This window comes from Bufo gargarizans, chromosome 8 (assembly GCF_014858855.1).
Source record: "Bufo gargarizans isolate SCDJY-AF-19 chromosome 8, ASM1485885v1, whole genome shotgun sequence".
NCBI lineage: Eukaryota > Metazoa > Chordata > Amphibia > Anura > Bufonidae > Bufo > Bufo gargarizans.
This window is the reverse complement of record NC_058087.1, coordinates 30,540,694-30,561,593: the sequence shown is the minus strand read 5'-3', so window position 1 is coordinate 30,561,593 and position 20,900 is coordinate 30,540,694. Positions and strand designations below refer to the sequence as shown.

At 46.2% G+C, this 20,900-nt stretch overlaps 1 protein-coding gene across 2 annotated transcripts in view; it reads left to right on the top strand.

Moving 5' to 3' along the window:
- WNT6 (Wnt family member 6) overlaps positions 1-20,900 on the top strand; it is an 80,982-nt gene that overhangs the window by 33,057 nt on the left and 27,025 nt on the right. Inside the window, exon 2 of one of the 2 annotated variants that reach the window (XM_044303702.1) lies at positions 19,945-20,160. In XM_044303702.1, the coding sequence (XP_044159637.1) occupies positions 19,962-20,160 (199 nt within the window). In that variant the 5' untranslated portion in view covers positions 19,945-19,961. Of the gene's footprint in view, positions 1-19,939; positions 20,161-20,900 lie in introns of both variants that reach the window. The other variant, XM_044303701.1, reaches the window with a different exon arrangement.

The window sequence follows — 20,900 nt, the reverse complement described above, 5'->3', positions numbered from 1 at the left end:
TGTCTTGAACTGGGGATCTACTAGCAGATGTGCAACTGCTACACTCCTTAGATATGGAGGACAACTCCACTTTAGGGGTACAGCGATGGGGAGCCCATGTGCCCCCTCCTACGCTAACTTATTTCTGGGCTGGTGAGAGGAGACCCTGGTATTCAGGGATGAGGAATCGGAGGATCTATCTAGAATTGGTCTGTGGGCGCGATATATCAACGACAGAGGCGTACATAGGAATCACTGGGCCCCATAGCAAAAATCTGAATTGGGCCCCTTAACCCCGCCCACTACCCACCATGGCCCCTCCCACTTCCTGACTTTGCTCCTCCCATGCCACACCCCCATTAAATACATTTATACATGACCTACAGAAACTGTTAGGGGTTTCCTGGGGGTGACCTGTCACATGGGATATCTGCTGCAGCCTGCAGGTCTCCTTATTTGGGGTGCCATGTTAGGCTACCTTCACACTTGCGTTCGGGTCTCCGCTTGTGAGTTCCGTTTGAAGGCTCTCACAAGCGGCACCGAACGGATCCGTCCAGCCCTAATGCATTCTGAGTGGATGCGGATCCGCTCAGAATGCATCAGTATGGCTCCGTCTGTCCTCCGCTCAGCAGGCGGACACTTGAACGCTGCTTGCAGCGTTCGGGTGTCCGCCTGGCCGTGCGGAGGCAAACGGATCCGTCCAGAGTTACAATGGACGTCAATGGGGGCGGATCAGTTTGAAGTTGACACAGTATGGCTCAATTTTCAAACGGATCCGTCCCCCATTGACTTTCAATGTAAAGTCAAAACGGATCCGTTTGCACTATCATGAACAAAAAAAAAAAAATGTTAGTTTTTTTTGTTCATGTTAATGCAAACGGATCCGTTCTGAACGCAAGTGTGAAAGTTGCCTTAAAGGGAATCTGTCACTAGCAATTTACCCCCAATTTTTTTTTCATGAATCCATGTTTAACAGAGAACCTGTTTTCCATCTGTCTTGTTCTTTTGATTGTGAGTCTTGTCATTTCTTCAAAAAATCGATTCTTATGATATGTAAATGAAGCTGTAAGGAGCCCAGAGGGGCGTTATTCTTTCTCCACGGTGCCCAGGAACGCCCCTCTGAAGTGCCGTGCCCGGCTAAATTTGAAAACTAATAACGCCTCCAAGTTCATCTAAATCGCCTCCCAAATCCGATCCTCCTCTCGCCGGCATCCCAAATCCCACGCAGGCGCAGTGCCGTCAGTCATCTTATCATAGCGCAGGCAATCGCCGGCACTGCGCCTGCGCGGGATTTGGGATGCCAGCGAGAGGAGGATCGGATTTGGGAGGCGATTTAGATGAACTTGGAGGCGTTATTAGTTTTCAAATTTAGCCGGGCACGGCACTTCAGAGGGGCGTTCCTGGGCACCGTGGAGAAAGAATAACGCCCCTCTGGGCTCCTTACAGCGTCATTTACATATCATAACAATCGATTTTTTGAAGAAATGACAAGACTCACAATCAAAAGAACAAGACAGATGGAAAAAAGGTACTCATGGATCCATGTTTAATAAAGTACCTTTTTTCCATCTGTGTTCTTCTTTTCCATGTCAGTCTTGTCCTTTCTTCTAAAAATCGATTCTTAGGATATGCAAATGCAGGAACGGTGCCCCTCTGAAGTGCCGTGCCCGCCTAAATATGAAAACTCTAACATCTCCATGTTTAGCTGAATCGCCTCCCAGAGGCGCGGCTAAGTCCTCAACACCCGCCCCCCTCCTCAGCGCTGCGCTCTGCAAACACCCGATCCTCCTCTCGTCGGCGTCCCAAATCCCGCGCAGGCGCAGTGCCGGCGATTGCCTGCGCCTGCGCTCTGATAATACGGCTGAGGGCAACAGCTTCAACATCGTCACTGGGCTCGGCGCATGCCCAGTGACGATGTTGAAGCTGTTGCCCTCAGCCGTATTATCAGAGCGCAGGCGCAGGCAATCGCCGGCACTGCGCCTGCGCGGGATTTGGGACGCCGACGAGAGGAAGATCGGGTATTTGCAGTCAGAGCGCGGCGCTGAGGAGGGGGGCGGGTGTCTAGGGCCTTAGCCGCGCCTCTGGGAGGCGATTCAGCTAAACATGGGGGGGGCCCTGGGGAGAAAAGCAGCCGCATAGCCGGCTGCAGGTCATGAGTGGGCGGGGCCTTATCTGCGCTACGGGCCCCCCAGTGCCGCGGGCCCCATAGCAGTGGCGTGGTCTGCCTCTATGGGCGGTACGCCACTGATCAACGACATCTTCATCTTATGGAATGGCAAGAAAATGCAGTTTAAATCCTTTGTTTCGTAACTGAATCTTAATCAGATAGGCAAGCGCTTCCCTTGTGAGTCGTACCCCTCTAGTCTACCATTTTTGGATATCAAAGTCACAAGAAATGCCAAAGACGAACTAGACACTTCTATTCACAGGAAACCTAATTCCACCAATTCCCTCCTGAGGTGGGAGAGCAGCCATCCTCTCCCACTCAGGAGGAGAGGGATTCCGAGGGGCCACCATCCTCTCCCACTCAGGAGGAGAGGGATTCCGAGGGGCCACCATCCTCTCCCACTCAGGAGGAGAGGGATTCTGAGGGGCCACCATCCTCTCCCACTCAGGAGGAGAGGGATCCTGAGGGGCCACCATCCTCTCCCACTCAGGAGGAGAGGGATTCTGAGGGGCCACCATCCTCTCCCACTCAGGAGGAGAGGGATTCCGAGGGGCCACCATCCTCTCCCACTCAGGAGGAGAGGGATTCTGAGGGGCCACCATCCTCTCCCACTCAGGAGGAGAGGGATTCCGAGGGGCCACCATCCTCTCCCACTCAGGAGGAGAGGGATTCTGAGGGGCCACCATCCTCTCCCACTCAGGAGGAGAGGGATTCAGAGGGGCCAACATCTCCGGCTGAGGAGAAATTGCTCAAACAAGCAGGATTTCGTCACCCAAGCTGCGGATCTGAGGACACGGTTTCAACAAAGGGGATAGCCAGACCGCGTCCTTAGACCCGCTTATAAGGCAGCTCTATCCCAACATAGACCCTCCCTACTGACCCCCAATCGGTCCAGTAACTTAGATGCCAAAGTGTTACGTATAATTACCACCTTTTCCAGTGGATCAAAACAAGTGAGACAAATTTTACAACTCCACTGGGAGATTCCTAAAATGGACCCTGACTTGGGGGATGTTCTTGGCCGGATTGTCCCCAGATCACGTATAGACGGGGGTCGCAGTTTACGCGACAAACTAGTTCACAGACACTTTTCTTCCATCCGGACACAGACAACCTGGCTGCGGTCCAATGTCGTGGGTTGTTACAAGTGTGGCAACTGTGTAGCCTGTAAGCACATACAGGCCGCAAAACCCTTTACCGGCAAAACCTACTCCATCTCACAGTCCATTAACTGTAAATCCAAGGGAGTGATCTACCGTATTTTGTGTGAAAGTGGCACTATAACTACACGTGAAGTTCGAAGGAGGCTAGGCGAGCACCTGGGAGACATCTTACACAGAAGAGACACTCCGCTAGCTAAGCATGTACATTTAGGGAGAGCCCAATTACGATTTATGGGCATTGGTCTGGTCAAACCCCCACCCAGAGGACAGGGATCTTCTCCAGCGCGAATCACACTGGATATTCTACCTAAAAACATCAGCCCCTCAGAGACTCCATTATGGTTGCTTCATATGATGAGTTACTGTCCAGCTTTAGTCACGTTGTGATAGAGGATGCCACTGTCTATCTAATATATGGTATAAGCGACTAGGCGACATGCCCCCCATGTTCATCTTAGGAGTATCTAAGTCTGCTTAAGTTGCCTAAGTTTGCGTAACCCTTTCATCCCCTCTTGTCTTGAATTTTGCCAAAAATGCCAATAATTGTTCTATTGATTGTAATTACTAGGGGACCATGGACGCACACGACTTGTGCGTCCCTTAGCGTTTCCTGTTTACTTCTGTAACCAGGTAACCACCTGCGCCGCCTCTCCTTATCTTGTTATTGGCCGCCCCCATGACCGCGGCGCTGGCACCTGGCGTCACGCGCCGACGCCGGACGTGGGGGGACTTCCCTTTAAATCCACTGGTGAGGTGCATTATCGCTGCTGGTAGTTTTTTCCCCCCGGCCATAGGGGTGACCCGCAAAGCGTAGGATTATTATATCCTCCTGACCAATATGCTTAGAATCACCACTTCCTTCGCTTATTTGCCCCCTCTCGCCTGAGGGGCATTTACAATTATATCTAGATTTGATCCAGTTTTCACTGCAGGTTTTCTTTCCTTTTGTACGTACTGAAGAGTCGACACGGACAGAAACCTGCCACGTCGGGTTGTCATTAGGAGTGCATTAACTGGCTACAATAAATAGGGTTCACTAGGGCACTGAGCTTCATCATCTATACAGACCCCGTCGACTACCGTGGCTTTCCATTGGACCTACCTCTGACGTCCCCTGGATCTGCCTCCCTTGAAATCTCTCCTGGTCCCATCATACGTATTGGTCTGGTAAGACTGCTCGCACCTTTTACTAGGTGGCGCAGGACTATTCTTTATCTACCAGTGCGGGGGTGCCAGGTTTGGACCCCTCATGTTTTTAGTCTCTTGCATCACAGTGGTGTGTTTTATCCATACACTTAGGCCTCTTTCACACGGGCGTCATGTTTTGGGGGCGAATAAGATGCGGGTGCGTCGCGGGAAAATGTGCGATTTTTCAGCGAGAGTGCAAAACATTGTAATGCGTTTTGCACACGGCATGAGAAAAATCGGCATGTTTGGTACCCAAACCCGAACTCGGACTTCTTCACAGAAGTTTGGGTTCGGTGTTGTGTAGATTGTATTATTTTCCCTTATAATATGGTTATAAGGGGAAACAATAGTATTCTTAAAACAGAATGCATAATACAATAGCGCTGGAGGGGTTAAAAAATTTTAAAAAAAAATTAACTCACTTTAATCCACTTGTTCGCTCAGCCCGGCTTCTCTTCTTTCTTCAGGACCTGGGTAAAGGACCTTTGATGACATCACTGCGCTCATCACATGGTCCATCACATGGTGATGGATCATGTGACGGATCATGATGGAGCGCAGTGATGTCACCACAGGTCCTTTTCCTGTGCACAGCAAAGATGAAGAAAGAAGAGAAGCCGGGCTGCGCGAGCAAGTGGATTAAGGTGAGTTTAAAAAAACATGTAACCCCTCCAGCCTTATTGTACTATGCAGTCTGTATTCAGAATGCTATTATTGTCCCTTATAACCATGTTATAAGGGAAAATAATAAAGATCGGGTCCCCATCCCGATCGTCTCCTAGCAACCGTGCGTGAAAATCGCACCGCATCCGCACTTGCTTGCGATTTTCACGCAGCCCCATTCACTTCTATGGGGCCTGCGTTGTGTGAAAAACGCACACAAAATAGAGCATGCTGCGATTTTCACACAACGCACAAGTGATGCGTGAAAATCACCGCTCATGTGCACAGCCCCATAGAAGTGAATGGGTCCGGATTCAGTGCGGGTGCGCGGAAAACTCGCCAGTGTGAAAGGGGCCTTAATTAAAAGTTATGTTTTAGATATTGACACCCCCCCCCCCCCCCCTTGGGGCCTTTTTTCTTGGTTAAATCCATAATCGCCTGCAAATTCACTGCAAACCCTGCTTAAAAACAAAACTAATTTTCAGCAGATTTTTTTCTGCACATCTGAACCCACGCATCAGCGTCAGGCGGACATGATGACAGCTTTCACAAATTCCATTCAGATCTTGAAAATGGTGAAAAACTGAAACATTATTAGAAAGTAGCAAGACATGTAATGATGCAATGATGATGCCTCATTTACATAAACATAAAACTAGACAACCCCTTTAAGAAGACCATGACATGGGGTCTGGTAGAACACTGCAGACGCTTCCTTCTTTCAGTTGACAGGTTTGAATCAAGGCTTGGAAGCAGTCACCCAGCTTTCCCAGAAACAGATATCAATGAATGCCATTTAGACCCACTTTTTAAGGAAACCCTGCTTCACACAGTCAGGCCTCGTTCACATTTCCGTGTCAGTGTCACGTCCGTAAAAAAAAAAAGCATACATGTTTCATCCGTGAAGCTGTCCGTGAAGGATCCATGGTTGGTCCGCGTGTCCGTTTTTACCATCCGTGTGTCGTCCGTAATTTACTGACATTGCTCAGCTGAAAATGAATTTCCAAAGAAACTCCTATTAGTCTTCAGTGAAAAACGGACGCAACACGGACACAACACAGATGCCATCTGTGTTGTGTCAGTGATTTTCACGGACCCATAGACTTCTGTGGGCGTGCTTGGTCCGCATCACAGGTCAAAGTAGTGCATGTCCCCGTGATTTTTTTACTGACCCACGGTCAGTAAAAAATACTGACATGTGAACAGACACATCTAAATCAATTGGTACGTGTGCTCAGTGTTGGATCAGTGTTTAGTCAGTGATTTTCATCAGTGATTGTGAGCAAAAACCAAGACAGGTCCAAAATACAGAACAGGTGCAAACCCTTATATTACTCCTTATGTCTGTGCAGCCTCCAGTCCTGGTTTCGGCTCACTGCCACTGATGGAAATCACTGATCAAACACTGACCAAATGACTGAAGTGTGAACTAGGCCCCAGGAGGACTCCAGGACTTTCTGATGATTTCTTAGGTTTCAGGGGCTATGCCTGAAACCATACAAACCTTAGGTATGGGGTGTGTAAAAAGTGGTATACCCCTTTAAGAATGCCGCGCCTCGCTTCCTGACTGCCCTGTATAATGAAACTCTGTTTGTGAGTCTGATTTGCCTGCACAGTTGGGACGACAGTTTATCAGGTTATTACGTTGTGTGCTGGGAAGGGTTAATGGCGTAGCCGCTTATTAGCCGGTATTGAGAACAAAGGACGAGTTCAGAGAAAGGGGAATCAAGTCCGGAAAATAAATTGTTTTTAATATAGAAGGAGCGCTTTATCTCTGGCGCGAGCTCAGCTACTGGTTTATATTTTCATTGTTGTGTGTGCAACGCCATTAACCCTTTACTGACCGCTGCCGAGACGCAAATGATCGGCTTCTTCTAAGGAAGTGCATTGTAGTCATAAATCACCTGCTAATGGTGTTTGTAAATTGTTCCATTCTGTGTCTGATACATTGTTACACATCAAATGGTTCTACACAAACAGAGGTGACAATCAAGATGCCCTGCAGAGGTACAGCCCATACTGGAAGAGCAATACAGCACACCGCCTGCTGGTGACCGAGAGTACTGCACCTCCACTGAGTCTTGTAGTGTATATTATAAAGTATTACAAAGTATGGACGATACATCTAGTATAACCTGGGCATCTCCTGTATATAATTATATATGTACAGCTGGTATAACCTGGGCATCTCCTGTATATAATTATATATGTACAGCTGGTATAACCTGGGCATCTCCTGTATATAATTATATATGTACAGCTGGTATAAGTTATACATCTTCTTGTATATAGTGATATGGACCATGCTGGTATAACCTGGGCATCTCCTGTATATAATTATATATGTACAGCTGGTATAAGTTATACATCTTCTTGTATATAGTGATATGGAGCATGCTGGTATAACCTGGGTACCTCCTGTATATAATTATATATGTACAGCTGGTATAAGTTATACATCCTCTTGTATATAGTGATATGGACCATGCTGGTATAACCTGGGTATCTCCTGTATATAATTATATATGTACAGCTGGTATAAGTTATACATCTTCTTGTATATAGTGATATGGAGCATGCTGGTATAACCTGGGTATCCCCTGTATATAATTATATATGTACAGCTGATATAACCTGGGCCTCTCCTGTATATAATTATATATGTACAGCTGGTATAAGTTATACATCTTCTTGTATATAGTGATATGGAGCATGCTGGTATAACCTGGGTATTTCCTGTATATAATTATACATGTACAGCTGGTATAAGTTACACATCTTCTTGTATATAGTGATATGGACCATGCTGGCATAACCTGGGCATCTCCTGTATATAATTATATATGTACAGCTGGTATAAGTTATACATCTTCTTGTATACAGTGATATGGACCATGCTGGTATAACCTGGGCATCTCCTGTATATAATTATATATGTACAGCTGGTATAAGTTACACATCTTCTTGTATATAGTGATATGGACCATGCTGGTATAACCTGGGCATCTCCTGTATATAATTATATATGTACAGCTGGTATAAGTTATACATCTTCTTGTATATAGTGATATGGACCATGCTGGCATAACCTGGGCATCTCCTGTATATAATTATATATGTACAGCTGGTATAAGTTATACATCTTCTTGTATACAGTGATATGGACCATGCTGGTATAACCTGGGCATCTCCTGTATATAATTATATATGTACAGCTGGTATAAGTTACACATCTTCTTGTATATAGTGATATGGACCATGCTGGTATAACCTGGGCATCTCCTGTATATAATTATATATGTACAGCTGGTATAAGTTATACATCTTCTTGTATATAGTGATATGGACCATGCTGGTATAACCTGGGTATCTCCTGTATATAATTATATATTTACATAGGGCTGTTCTGGCAGCAAGCACATGGAATTCAGATGAATGGAACGTTTTTTCAGTCGCAGAAACTTTCTGCAACAAAATCTGCCAAGTGTGAAGGCGTCCTAAAGCTGCAGAAGTGGTTCTTAAATAATCAGGCTTTAGTTACACCAAACACGGCGTTAGTGAAGTATAATTGCATGTGTTGGTTTCCTTTGCAGCTTGTTCTGATCTCTTTAGGGGTTGCACAATGTATATAGTTTGATTCGGAGAGCTGTCAGCGTTCCTGTGATCTAGTGCAGGAGGCATCTATGCGACTATATCTCTGCCGTCCTGTTACTGGATGTAGGGTAAAAGAGGGTTCAACGCTCATAGGATGAGGGCCAGACGTGTGGCATACACAGACTAGGGGTAGTAAAGCTCTGCTCATATATTAGGGGATTGCCCACTAAGCAACTGACTAACATATAACCACGGGCACCTTCAACAGAATATCTGACATTCATTTATGAAAGCCTCACATGTGCCCGCATTCTGATGAGGACATCAGGGGGTGTCAGCGTGCCCAGTCTCTTTTGACAGCAAATTGGTAGCAATTTTGCTGATAGGTCTGTATGAAGGAGTGGATGTTAATACAATTTCCTAATGTAAAGTAGAAGATTTAAAAGGGTTGCACAGGATTTGGAAAATATGGTTGCATTCTTCCAAAACTGTGCCACACCTGTCCACAGGCTGATTGTGGCATTGCAGCTCAGCCTCGTTCACTTTCGTGGAGCTCACCAGCAACACCAGACAAAATCCATAGACAGAGGTGACAGCCCCTCAGAGATATTACAGGAGTCAATGTGATTTTTTAACTGCCTAAGAATTAAAGCACAAAACAAAATTTCTTTGAACCCAAAATATATGAAATCTTCTTTCAGAATATAACGTTAATCTACATAAAAAGTATAAAGCAGAATACTGAGCACAGCTCTGGAGTATAATGTAACTCAGGATCAGTACAGGATAAGTAATGTATGTACACTGTGACTGCACCAGCAGAATAGTGAGTGCAGCTCTGGAGTATAATACAGGGTGCAACTCAGGATCAGTACAGGATAAGTAATGTATGTACACTGTGACTGCACCAGCAGAATAGTGAGTGCAGCTCTGGAGTATAATACAGGATGTAACTCAGGATCAGTACAGGATAAGTAATGTATGTACACAGTGACTCCACCAGCAGAATAGTGAGTGCAGCTCTGGAGTATAATACAGGATGTAACTCAGGATCAGTTCAGGATCAGTACAGGATAAGTAATGTATGTACACAGTGACGGCACCAGCAGAATAGTGAGTGCAGCTCTGGAGTATAATACCGGATGTAACTCAGGATCAGTACAGGATAAGTAATGTAATGTATGTACACAGTGACTGCACCAGCAGAATCGTGAGTGCAGCTCTGGAGTATAATACAGGATGTAACTCAGGATCAGTACAGGATAAGTAATGTATGTACACAGTGACTGCACCAGCAGAATAGTGAGTGCAGCTCTGGAATATAATACAGGATGTAACTCAGGATCAGTACAGGATAAGTAATGTAATGTATGTATACAGTGACGGCACCAGCAGAATAGTGAGTGCAGCTCTGGAGTATAATACAGGATGTAACTCAGGATCAGTACAGGATAAGTAATGTAATGTATGTACACAGTGACTGCACCAGCAGAATAGTGAGTGCAGCTCTGGAGTATAATACAGGATGTAACTCAGGATCAGTACAGGATAAGTAATGTATGTACACAGTGACTGCACCAGCAGAATAGTGAGTGCAGCTCTGGAGTATAATACAGGATGTAACTCAGGATCAGTACAGGATAAGTAATGTATGTACACAGTGACTCCACTTTTTATGTATTAATTCAGTTTATAATCTGGTCTCACACTTGGAGTTATGCTCCTCTTTTTGACAAACTGATTCTTCTTTCCTGGATGATGATCCCTCGCACCGTCTCCTGTTCAGGCGCTGCTCTCCCCAGACAGTAGCGCAGCTGTTGTCACTTAATCTTTGCTCTCTGAGGCATCATCCGCACACCGGTGACTGGCAGCAGTCAGCCCTGCAGGTAGGATTAGGTTCTTGCAGGTGGTCCAACCAGAGGAGATGTTGCCTGCAGTAGACGGTAGAATTGCTGCAATTATGTCTAGATATTTTTTTTAAATAATATTTTTCTTCAAATATTAACCCATTACAGTCAGCTAAAAGTACAGTTGCATAAAAAGCAAGAGAACAGGTACATTTGTCAGAGATTATTATGATGCATTAGGGAACTATTATTTTAGCAGTTCTCCAACTGATACAAGGCGAGTCCCGGGGCGCAGGCTAGTCTCCCGAGGACTTTCCACTGAGTCATTATGGTTGCTGTCAACAGGCCGGGATCTCTTTAACACTTGGTCTCCCGCTTTGCTGCACTGTTATCCATCGTCAGTGTCAGCAGAGGCCTCGGGGGGTGGACTATTTGTTTGCATTTTTCAGAAGATGAAGTGACATAGGAGAGGAAAAATAAGAAAAGAGAGTGGGGAAAGACAGAAGAATTCCTGGGGGGGTAGAAATCTTCTGCTGTGATCGACAGGTGACATGAGATCGACATCAGAAAGCTGCAAACTTGTACACATGCCTGGAATGTGAGCTATGAGCGCTCACAGCACGAGGGGATCACACTGGCAGCTAAATGGTTAACCAAAACTAAAGCTGTAGTATTTCTACTTATCTCTACCTCCTGTATTTCCAGTGCAGGTACATTTACAGCTGCCCCTCTGTAATCGACTTTAGGTTTACTGGCCCTTTAACCACTTCAGCCCCGCTAGGTGAAACCCCCTTCATGACCAGGCCACTTTTTACACTTCGGCACTACACTACTTTCACCGTTTATCGCTCGGTCATGCAACTTACCACCCAAATGAATTTTACCTCCTTTTCTTCTCACTAATGGAGCTTTCATTTGGTGGTATTTTATTGCTGCTGACATTTTTACTTTTTTTGTTATTAATCAAAATGTAACGATTTTTTTGCAAAAAAATGACATTTTTCACTTTCAGCTGTGAAATTTTGCAAAAAAAACGACATCCATATATAAATTTTTCGCTAAATTTATAGTTCTACATGTCTTTGATAAAAAAAAAATGTTTGGGCAAAAAAAAAATGGTTTGGGTAAAAGTTATAGCATTTACAAACTATGGTACAAAAATGTGAATTTCCGCTTTTTGAAACGGCTCTGATTTTCTGAGCACCTGTCATGTTTCCTGAGGTTCTACAATGCCCAAACAGTAGAAAAACCCCACAAATGACCCCATTTCGGAAAGTAGACACCCTAAGGTATTCGCTGATGGGCATAGTGAGTTCATAGAACTTTTTATTTTTTGTCACAAGTTAGCGGAAAATGATGATGATTTTTTTTTTTTTTTTTTTTTCTTACAAAGTCTCATATTCCACTAACTTGCGACAAAAAATAAAAAATTCTAGGAACTCACCATGCCCCTCACAGAATACCTTGGGGTGTCTTCTTTCCAAAATGGGGTCACTTGTGGCGTAGTTATACTGCCCTGGCAATTTAGGGGCCCAAATGTGTGAGAAGAACTTTGCAATCAAAATGTGTAAGAAATGACCGGTGAAATCTGAAAGGTGCACTTTGGAATATGCGCCCCTTTGCCCACCTTGGCAGCAAAAAAGTGTCACACATGTGGTATCGCCGTACTCAGGAGAAGTTGGGGAATGTGTTTTGGGGTGTCATTTTACATATACCCATGCTGGGTGAGAGAAATATCTTGGCAAAAGACAACTTTTCCCATTTTTTTATACAAAGTTGGCATTTGACCAAGATATTTTTCTCACCCAGCATGGGTATATGTAAAATGACACCCCAAAACACATTGCCCAACTTCTCCTGAGTACGGCGATAGCAGATGTGTCACACTTTTTTGCTGCCAAGGTGGGCAAAGGGGCACATATTCCAAAGTGCACCTTTCGGATTTTGCAGGGCATTTTTTACACATTTTGATTGCAAAGTTCTTCTCACACATTTGGGCCCCTAAATTGCCAGGGCAGTATAACTACGCCACAAGTGACCCCATTTTGGAAAGAAGACACCCTAAGGTATTCCGTGAGGGGCACTGCGAGTTCCTAGAATTTTTTATTTTTTGTCACAAGTTAGCGGAAAATGATGATTTTTTTTTTTTTCTCTTTTTTCCTTACAAAGTCTCATATTCCACTAACTTGCGACAAAAAATAAAAAATTCTAGGAACTCGCCATGCCCCTCACGGAATACCATGGGGTGTCTTCTTTCCAAAATGGGGTCACTTGTGGCGTAGTTATACTGCCCTGGCAATTTAGGGGCCCAAATGTGTGAGAAGTACTTTGCAATCAAAATCTGTAAAAAATGACCGGTGAAATCCGAAAGGTGCACTTTGGAATATGTGCCCCTTTGCCCACCTTGGCATCAAAAAAGTGTCACACATCTGGTATCGCCGTACTCAGGAGAAGTTGGGGAATGTGTTTTGGGCTGTCATTTTACATATACCCATGCTGGGTGAGAGAAATATCTTGGCAAAAGACAACTTTTCCAATTTTTTTATACAAAGTTGGCATTTGACCAAGATATTTTTCTCACCCAGCATGGGTATATGTAAAATGACACCCCAAAACACATTGCCCAACTTCTCCTGAGTACGGCGATACCAGATGTGTCACACTTTTTTGCTGCCAAGGTGGGCAAAGGGGCACATATTCCAAAGTGCACCTTTCGGATTTTGCAGGGCATTTTTTACACATTTTGATTGCAAAGTTCTTCTCACATATTTGGGCCCCTAAATTGCCAGGGCAGTATAACTACGCCACAAGTGACCCCATTTTGGAAAGAAGACACCCCAAGGTATTCCGTGAGGGGCACTGCGAGTTCCTAGAATTTTTTATTTTTTGTCGCAAGTTAGTGGAATATGAGACTTTGTAAGGAAAAAAGAAAAAAAAAAGAAAAATCATCATTTTCCGCTAAATTGTGACAAAAAATAAAAAATTCTAGGAACTCGCCGTGCCCCCCACGGAATACCTTGGGGTGTCTTCTTTCCAAAATGGGGTCACTTGTGGCGTAGTTATACTGCCCTGGCAATTTAGGGGCCCAAATGTGTAAGAAGTACCTTGAAATCAAAATGTGTAAAAAATGGCCTGCGAAATCTGAAAGGTGCCCCTTTGCCCACCTTGGCTGCAAAAAAGTGTCACACATCTGGTATCGCCGTACTCAGGAGAAGTTGGGGAATGTGTTTTGGGGGGTCATTTTACATATACCCATGCTGGGTGAGAGAAATATCTTGGCAAAAGACAACTTTTCCCATTTTTTTTATACAAAGTTGGCATTTGACCAAGATACTTTTCTCACCCAGCATGGGTATATGTAAAATGACACCCCAAAACACATTCCCCAACTTCTCCTGAGTACGGCGATACCAGATGTGTGACACTTTTTTGCAGCCTAGATGCGCAAAGGGGCCAAAATTCCTTTTAGGAGGGCATTTTTAGACATTTGGATCCCAGACTTCTTCTCACACTTTCGGGCCCCTAAAAAGCCAGGGCAGTATAAATACCCCACATGTGACCCCACTTTGGAAAGAAGACACCCCGAGGTATTCAATGAGGGGCCTGGCGAGTTCCTAGAATTTTTTTTTTTTTTGCATAAGTTAGCGGATATTGATTTTTTTTGTTTTTTTTCTCACAAAGTCTCACTTTCCGCTAACTTAGGACAAAAATTTCAATCTTTCATGGACTCAATATGCCCCTCACGGAATACCTTGGGGTGTCTTCTTTCCGAAATGGGGTCACATGTGGGGTATTTATACTGCCCTGGCTTTTTAGGGGCCCTAAAGCGTGAGAAGTCTGGAATATAAATGTCTAAAAATGTTTACGCATTTGGATTCCGTGAGGGGTATGGTGCGTCCATGTGAGATTTTATTTTTTGACACAAGTTAGTGGAATATGAGACTTAGTAAGAAAAAACGAAAACAAAAACAAACAAAAAATTTCCGCTAACTTGTGCCAAAAAAAATGGCTGAATGGAGCCTTACCAGGGGGGGAGTGATCAATGACAGGGGGGTGATCAATGACAGGGGGGTGATCACCCATATAGACTCCCTGATCACCCCCTGTCATTGATCACCCCCCCCTGTAAGGCTCCATTCAGACATCCGCATGATTTTTTTACGGATCCATGGATACATGGATCGGATCCACAAAACGCATGCGGACGTCTGAATGGAGCCTTACAGGGGGGTTATCAATGACAGGGGGTGATCAGGGTAATCACCCCCCTGTCACTGATCACCCCCCCTGTAAGGCTCCATTCAGACGTCCGCATGATTTTTACGGATCCATGGATACATGGATCGGATCCACAGAACGCATGCGGACGTCTGAATGGAGCCTTACAGGGGGGTTATCAATGACAGGGGGTGATCAGGGTAATCAGGGTGATCACCCCCCTGTCACTGATCACCCCCCCTGTAAGGCTCCATTCAGACATCCGCATGATTTTTTACGGATCCATGGATACATGGATCGGATCCACAGAACGCATGCAGACGTCTGAATGGAGCCTTACAGGGGGGTTATCAATGACAGGGGGTGATCAGGGTAATCAGGGTGATCACCCCCCTGTCACTGATCACCCCCCCTGTAAGGCTCCATTCAGACATCCGCATGATTTTTTACGGATCCATGGATACATGGATCGGATCCACAAAACGCATGCGGACGTCTGAATGGAGCCTTACAGGGGGGTTATCAATGACAGGGGGTGATCAGGGTAATCAGGGTGATCACCCCCCTGTCACTGATCACCCCCCTGTAAGGCTCCATTCAGACATCCGCATGATTTTTTACGGATCCATGGATACATGGATCGGATCCACAGAACGCATGCGGACGTCTGAATGGAGCCTTACAGGGGGGTTATCAATGACAGGGGGTGATCAGGGTAATCAGGGTGATCACCCCCCTGTCACTGATCACCCCCCCTGTAAGGCTCCATTCAGACATCCGCATGATTTTTTACGGATCCATGGATACATGGATCGGATCCACAGAACGCATGCGGACGTCTGAATGGAGCCTTACAGGGGGGTTATCAATGACAGGGGGTGATCAGGGTAATCAGGGTGATCACCCCCCTGTCACTGATCACCCCCCCTGTAAGGCTCCATTCAGACATCCGCATGATTTTTTACGGATCCATGGATACATGGATCGGATCCACAGAACGCATGCGGACGTCTGAATGGAGCCTTACAGGGGGGTTATCAATGACAGGGGGTGATCAGGGTAATCAGGGTGATCACCCCCCTGTCACTGATCACCCCCCCTGTAAGGCTCCATTCAGACGTCCGCATGATTTTTACGGATCCATGGATCGGATCCGTAAAAATCATGCGGACGTCTGAATGGAGCCTGACAGGGGGGTGATCAATGACAGGGGGTGATCAGGGAGTGTATATGGGTGATCACCCCCCTGTAAGGCTCCATTCAGACGTCCGCATGATTTTTACGGATCCATGGATACATGGATCGGATCCGTAAAAATCATGCGGACGTCTGAATGGAGCCTGACAGGGCGGTGATCAATGACAGGGGGTGATCAGGGAGTGTATATGGGTGATCACCCGCCTGTCATTGATCACCCCCCTGTAAGGCTCCATTCAGACGTCCGCATGATTTTTACGGATCCATGGATACATGGATCGGATCCGTAAAAATCATGCGGACGTCTGAACGGAGCCTGACAGGGGGGTGATCAATGACAGGGCGGTGATCAATGACAGGGGGGTGATCAATGACAGGGGGGTGATCAGGGAGTTTATATGGGGTGATCAGGGGTTTATAAGGGGTTAATAAGTGACCGGGGGGGGGGGGGGGGTGTAGTGTAGTGTAGTGTGGTGTTTGGTGGGACTGTACTGACCTACCTGAGTCCTCTGGTGGTCGATCCTAACAAAAGGGACCACCAGAGGACCAGGTAGGAGGTATATTAGACGCTGTTATGAAAACAGCGTCTAATATACCTGTTAGGGGTTAAAAAATTCGGATCTCCAGCCTGCCAGCGAGCGATCGCCGCTGGCAGGCTGGAGATCCACTCGCTTACCTTCCGTTCCTGTGAGCGCGCGCGCCTGTGTGCGCGCGTTCACAGGAAATCTCGCGTCTCGCGAGATGACGCGCCGATGCGTCCAGGAGGAGAAAAGCAACCACCTTCCGGACGCATCGGCGCGTTAGGCGGTCCGGAGGTGGTTAAAAAACAAGCCTTATCGTCCTCAGGCCTCATGCATACGGCCGCGCCTGTATTGTGCACCTTGAATGGGCTCGCAATCCGAAAGGTGCTGTGCGGAACAGATGCACGGAACCCCGCGGAAGCACTACGGAGTGCCTCCGCACTGCAAAAGTTGCAGTGGTTTGTGGTTTGCTCTCCGGTATGAGAACGCAACCAAATGGAACGGAATTGGATTTTGGAGCGCTCCGTTCTGTTCAGTCACATTTTGTCCCCATTGACAATGAATGGGGACAAAACGGAAGCGTACTTTTGCGGTATTGAGACCCTATGACGGATCTCAATACCGGAAATTAGAAACGCTAGTGTGAAAGTAGCCTTACATGGCCGCTGCTTGGACAGGTTGAATGAGGCTACAACAAAAAATGAAACTTTGCAAATAGTCTTTATTTAAAAATCTCCTACCATATGTGTAAACAGTTCCTAGGCAAAACTATGTGTCTCCATGGTTACAGACTACAAACAGACCTTGTGTAGTCTGATCCTGCAGTCAAAGGTTACTCCACTCCATTTTCTACTGTTCCACTGTTGGCAGGTTACTTAGTAAGTAGAGGAGGCCAATGAATGGAGTAAAGCAGACCGTATAAATATGCCGCATATTGGCCAAATGCACCAATTTCAGGTGGATTGGGGTCTCCGGCTGCTCCCCGACAGCAGATGTTAGGCAAGATAAGGATGGGGCTGTTGGACTTCATCTTGCCTGAGACGACATGTCTGGCTGTGGCTTATTCTTCTCTCCCCATCCAGAACACATGCACACTCGGCTGAGCTGACTATGCATGCATTTTGGGTTCGGGAGAATCAGTAGTTGGCTGACGCAACGCTGGCCCTATAGAACTGAATAGGGCTGCATGAAAATCGCATCCGCAAGCAAGTGCAGATGCGATGCGTTTTTCATGGATGTTTGCTAAGAGATGTTATTTGTATACATTCCGTTTTTAATCACGCGCGTGAAAAACTCATCAAAACGCATCGCACCCGCAGGCAAAAAAGACTTTGCCTGCGAAGTTGTGCAGTTTTCACTGAACGCATCCACAACACATCCGGACCTAATCCAGACACGCTCGTCTGCAAGGGGCCCTAGGCCCCTTTCACACAAGCGAGTTTTCCGCACAGGTGCAATGCGTGACGTGAACGCATAGCACCCGCACTGAATCCTGACCCATTCATTTCTATGGGTCTTTGTACATGAGTGTCTTTTTTCATACATCAGTTCTGCGTTTGCGTGAAAAACGCAGCGTGTTCTATATTCAACGTTTTTTCACGCAGCCCTGGCCCCATAGAAGTGAATGGGGCTTCAGTGAAAAACGCATTGTATCTGCAAGCAAGTGCGGGTGTGATGCGTTTTTCACTGATGGTTGCTAAGATATGTTGTTTGTAAACCTTCAGTTTTTTATCACGCGAGTGAAAAACAGCATCAAAACGCATTGCACCCACGCGGAAAAAACTGAACGCAATCGCAGACAAAACTGAACGAACTTGCTTGCGAAATTGTGCGAGTTTCACTGAATGCACCTTAAACGCATCCGGGCCTCATCCGTCACGCTCGTGTTAAAGGGGCCTTACTCTAGCGATTAGTGGGACCCCCACCCATCAAACACATTCCCTATCCAGTGGATACAGATAACGTATTTTTACTAGAAAAGCCTAAACACATGACTGCAGGATCTGACTACATAGGGTCTGTTTGTAGTCTGTAACCATGGAGACACACAGGTCTGCATAGGAGCATTAAGCCTGTATTCTACCCAGCCATCATACAAGCGATTGTCGGGAGGGAAGAGTTCCTTCCCGGCAATCGTCTGCTCGCTAGCGGAGGAGACTGCTGCTATTACATGCAGCGATCTCCTCCACAGTATAGAGAGGTGTGATCCTTATGCCATCGCTCATCCCCATGCTTTCTAGTTGTTTACTGCCGGCAAATCGCGATCTTTTAGCATGCTGAAAAATCCCAATTGCCCGATGAACGAGCTCGTTTAGTTAATCGGCGGCAGTATTACACTGCCAGATGATCGCTATGAGCGTTACCAGTGTAATACCGCCTTTAGACTTTAAAACAAAACCATTCCTTCATTATTATTATTTTTGTTGCACTGCAGCAATAATATTCGTGGTTGCAAAAGTCTACATACCCCGAAGAACATTCTTTTATTGCGCGTGTATCAATATTTTTTTTCTGCTCCTTATTATATCAAGCAACTGCACTGTGAGCAATTGCACAAAGTCAGTCCCGCTTCCAATCCTAAGGGCTCATGCACATGACCGCGTGCCGGCCTTGCCTTGCTGCAGACGGCAAATTCCAGTCTGCAATGCAGGGGCACCGACCGGGTGCCCACCGTCTGCGGACGAGGACCCATTGACTTGAATGGGATCTGCATCCAACAGTCCACACTGCAAAAAAGTAGTGCATGCACTGTCAGTGGAGGAGGCAAACCTACAGGAGCGCCCCATAGTGCTTCCATGGGCCTCCGTTCTGCACTGTATCTGCTGGATGGGTCTGCATCTGTAATACGGTGCGGACGCGGCCGGTGCCCGTATATTGCAGACCTGCTGTGCATGAGGCCTAAGACTATGTGAGAGGGAATTTCTCACGTCGATTGTCAACCACTCTCTACAAAATCACTACACTCATCATTTTAATTCTCCTGCGGTCGCCCGAATGGAACAATGGCTGGACTCCTCGTCGGTGCCGAGACAGAGAAAATATTGCTTTATCTTTCTATATTTGACTAATATTATTTCACAGCTTCCAAATAATACGAGGCACTGTCTACTTTGTTGTGCTTTTCTCTTCTGCAGAGGACAGGCGGGGCGGTGTCCCAGGGCGAGGAGGGAAGCGGGCCGCGGGGGGTGCTGTTTCTCCGGCCGCAGAGATCGTAGGTCCCTTGGCAAGGACCTGGATAGAATAACATTGGGCGGCTTGTAAAGAACATTGAGTCATATCATTGTAACAAGCGGGGCTTTGTGTGACAGCGGCGCCCAGATGTACAGCACCGTCCACTCTCCTCCACTTATTTTCTCTTCTTTTCTCTCTCTTTTATTTTTTTATTTTTTACTAATTTGGCAGGGCAGTTGGCAGCCCCTTGGTGATGGACCCCAACAGCATCTGCAGGAAAACCAAGCGCCTGGCCGGCAAACAGGCCGAGCTGTGCCAAACGGAACCAGAGATCGTCAGCGAGGTGGCTAAGGGTGCCAAGATGGCAGTGCGAGAGTGTCAGCACCAGTTCAGGTCCAGGCGGTGGAACTGCACCAGTCACAACAAGTATTTTGGAAAGATCCTGCAGCAAGGTAATCAACCTCATGGGGGCGCTCCTGCTCAGTTCTAGGACAACCCCCCTCCCCCAATCATGATGACTTATTTGATCGATGTGTATATCTGAACCCGGGCTGGAATCATTCTCACTATTTCTGGAAGTGATTCTCCTTATATTATTATGGGACAGACGATGATGACGCAACATTTCTAGGAAAGAAAATAGGAGATAAACAATTGCCCATATAGCAATTCCCTAAATATATTATTTGTCCTTGCATGCAGACCACAAGTCTCCGATCTGTTGCTCCTCGACTGCGGCAAAACTACAAACCCCAGCATGCCCTGAAGCCTGCAGATTGCAGCTCAGTGCTATAGACTATAGAAAATGTATCCAATGCTTTAGTAAATACACTTTGTAGCAATTTGGCGGAAACAGAATACAGTTGAGTTGCACTGAGCCCCCCCTGTGCGACCTATGGTACGTGGTAGGTGGGGGACCCTGTAACCAATTTTGCATTGACACCCTGGAGCTTCACGTTACATCACTGGATGTGGTCACTGTATACTAAAAAGTTCCACAACTATCTAATCTAGTTCCTAACTATTTTAAGGTATCTGCTTGCAGTCAGTGAATGAAAGCATTTCCATTCAGAGGCTGAAAACCCATACAGGTTGGAACCAAGACAATAGAGACAGTGAGTTAAGCATTGTAGCAAACTGTCAACTGGGAGAAGTCTTAGGCTAGAGACATATTTTCAGTCCCTAGATTTAA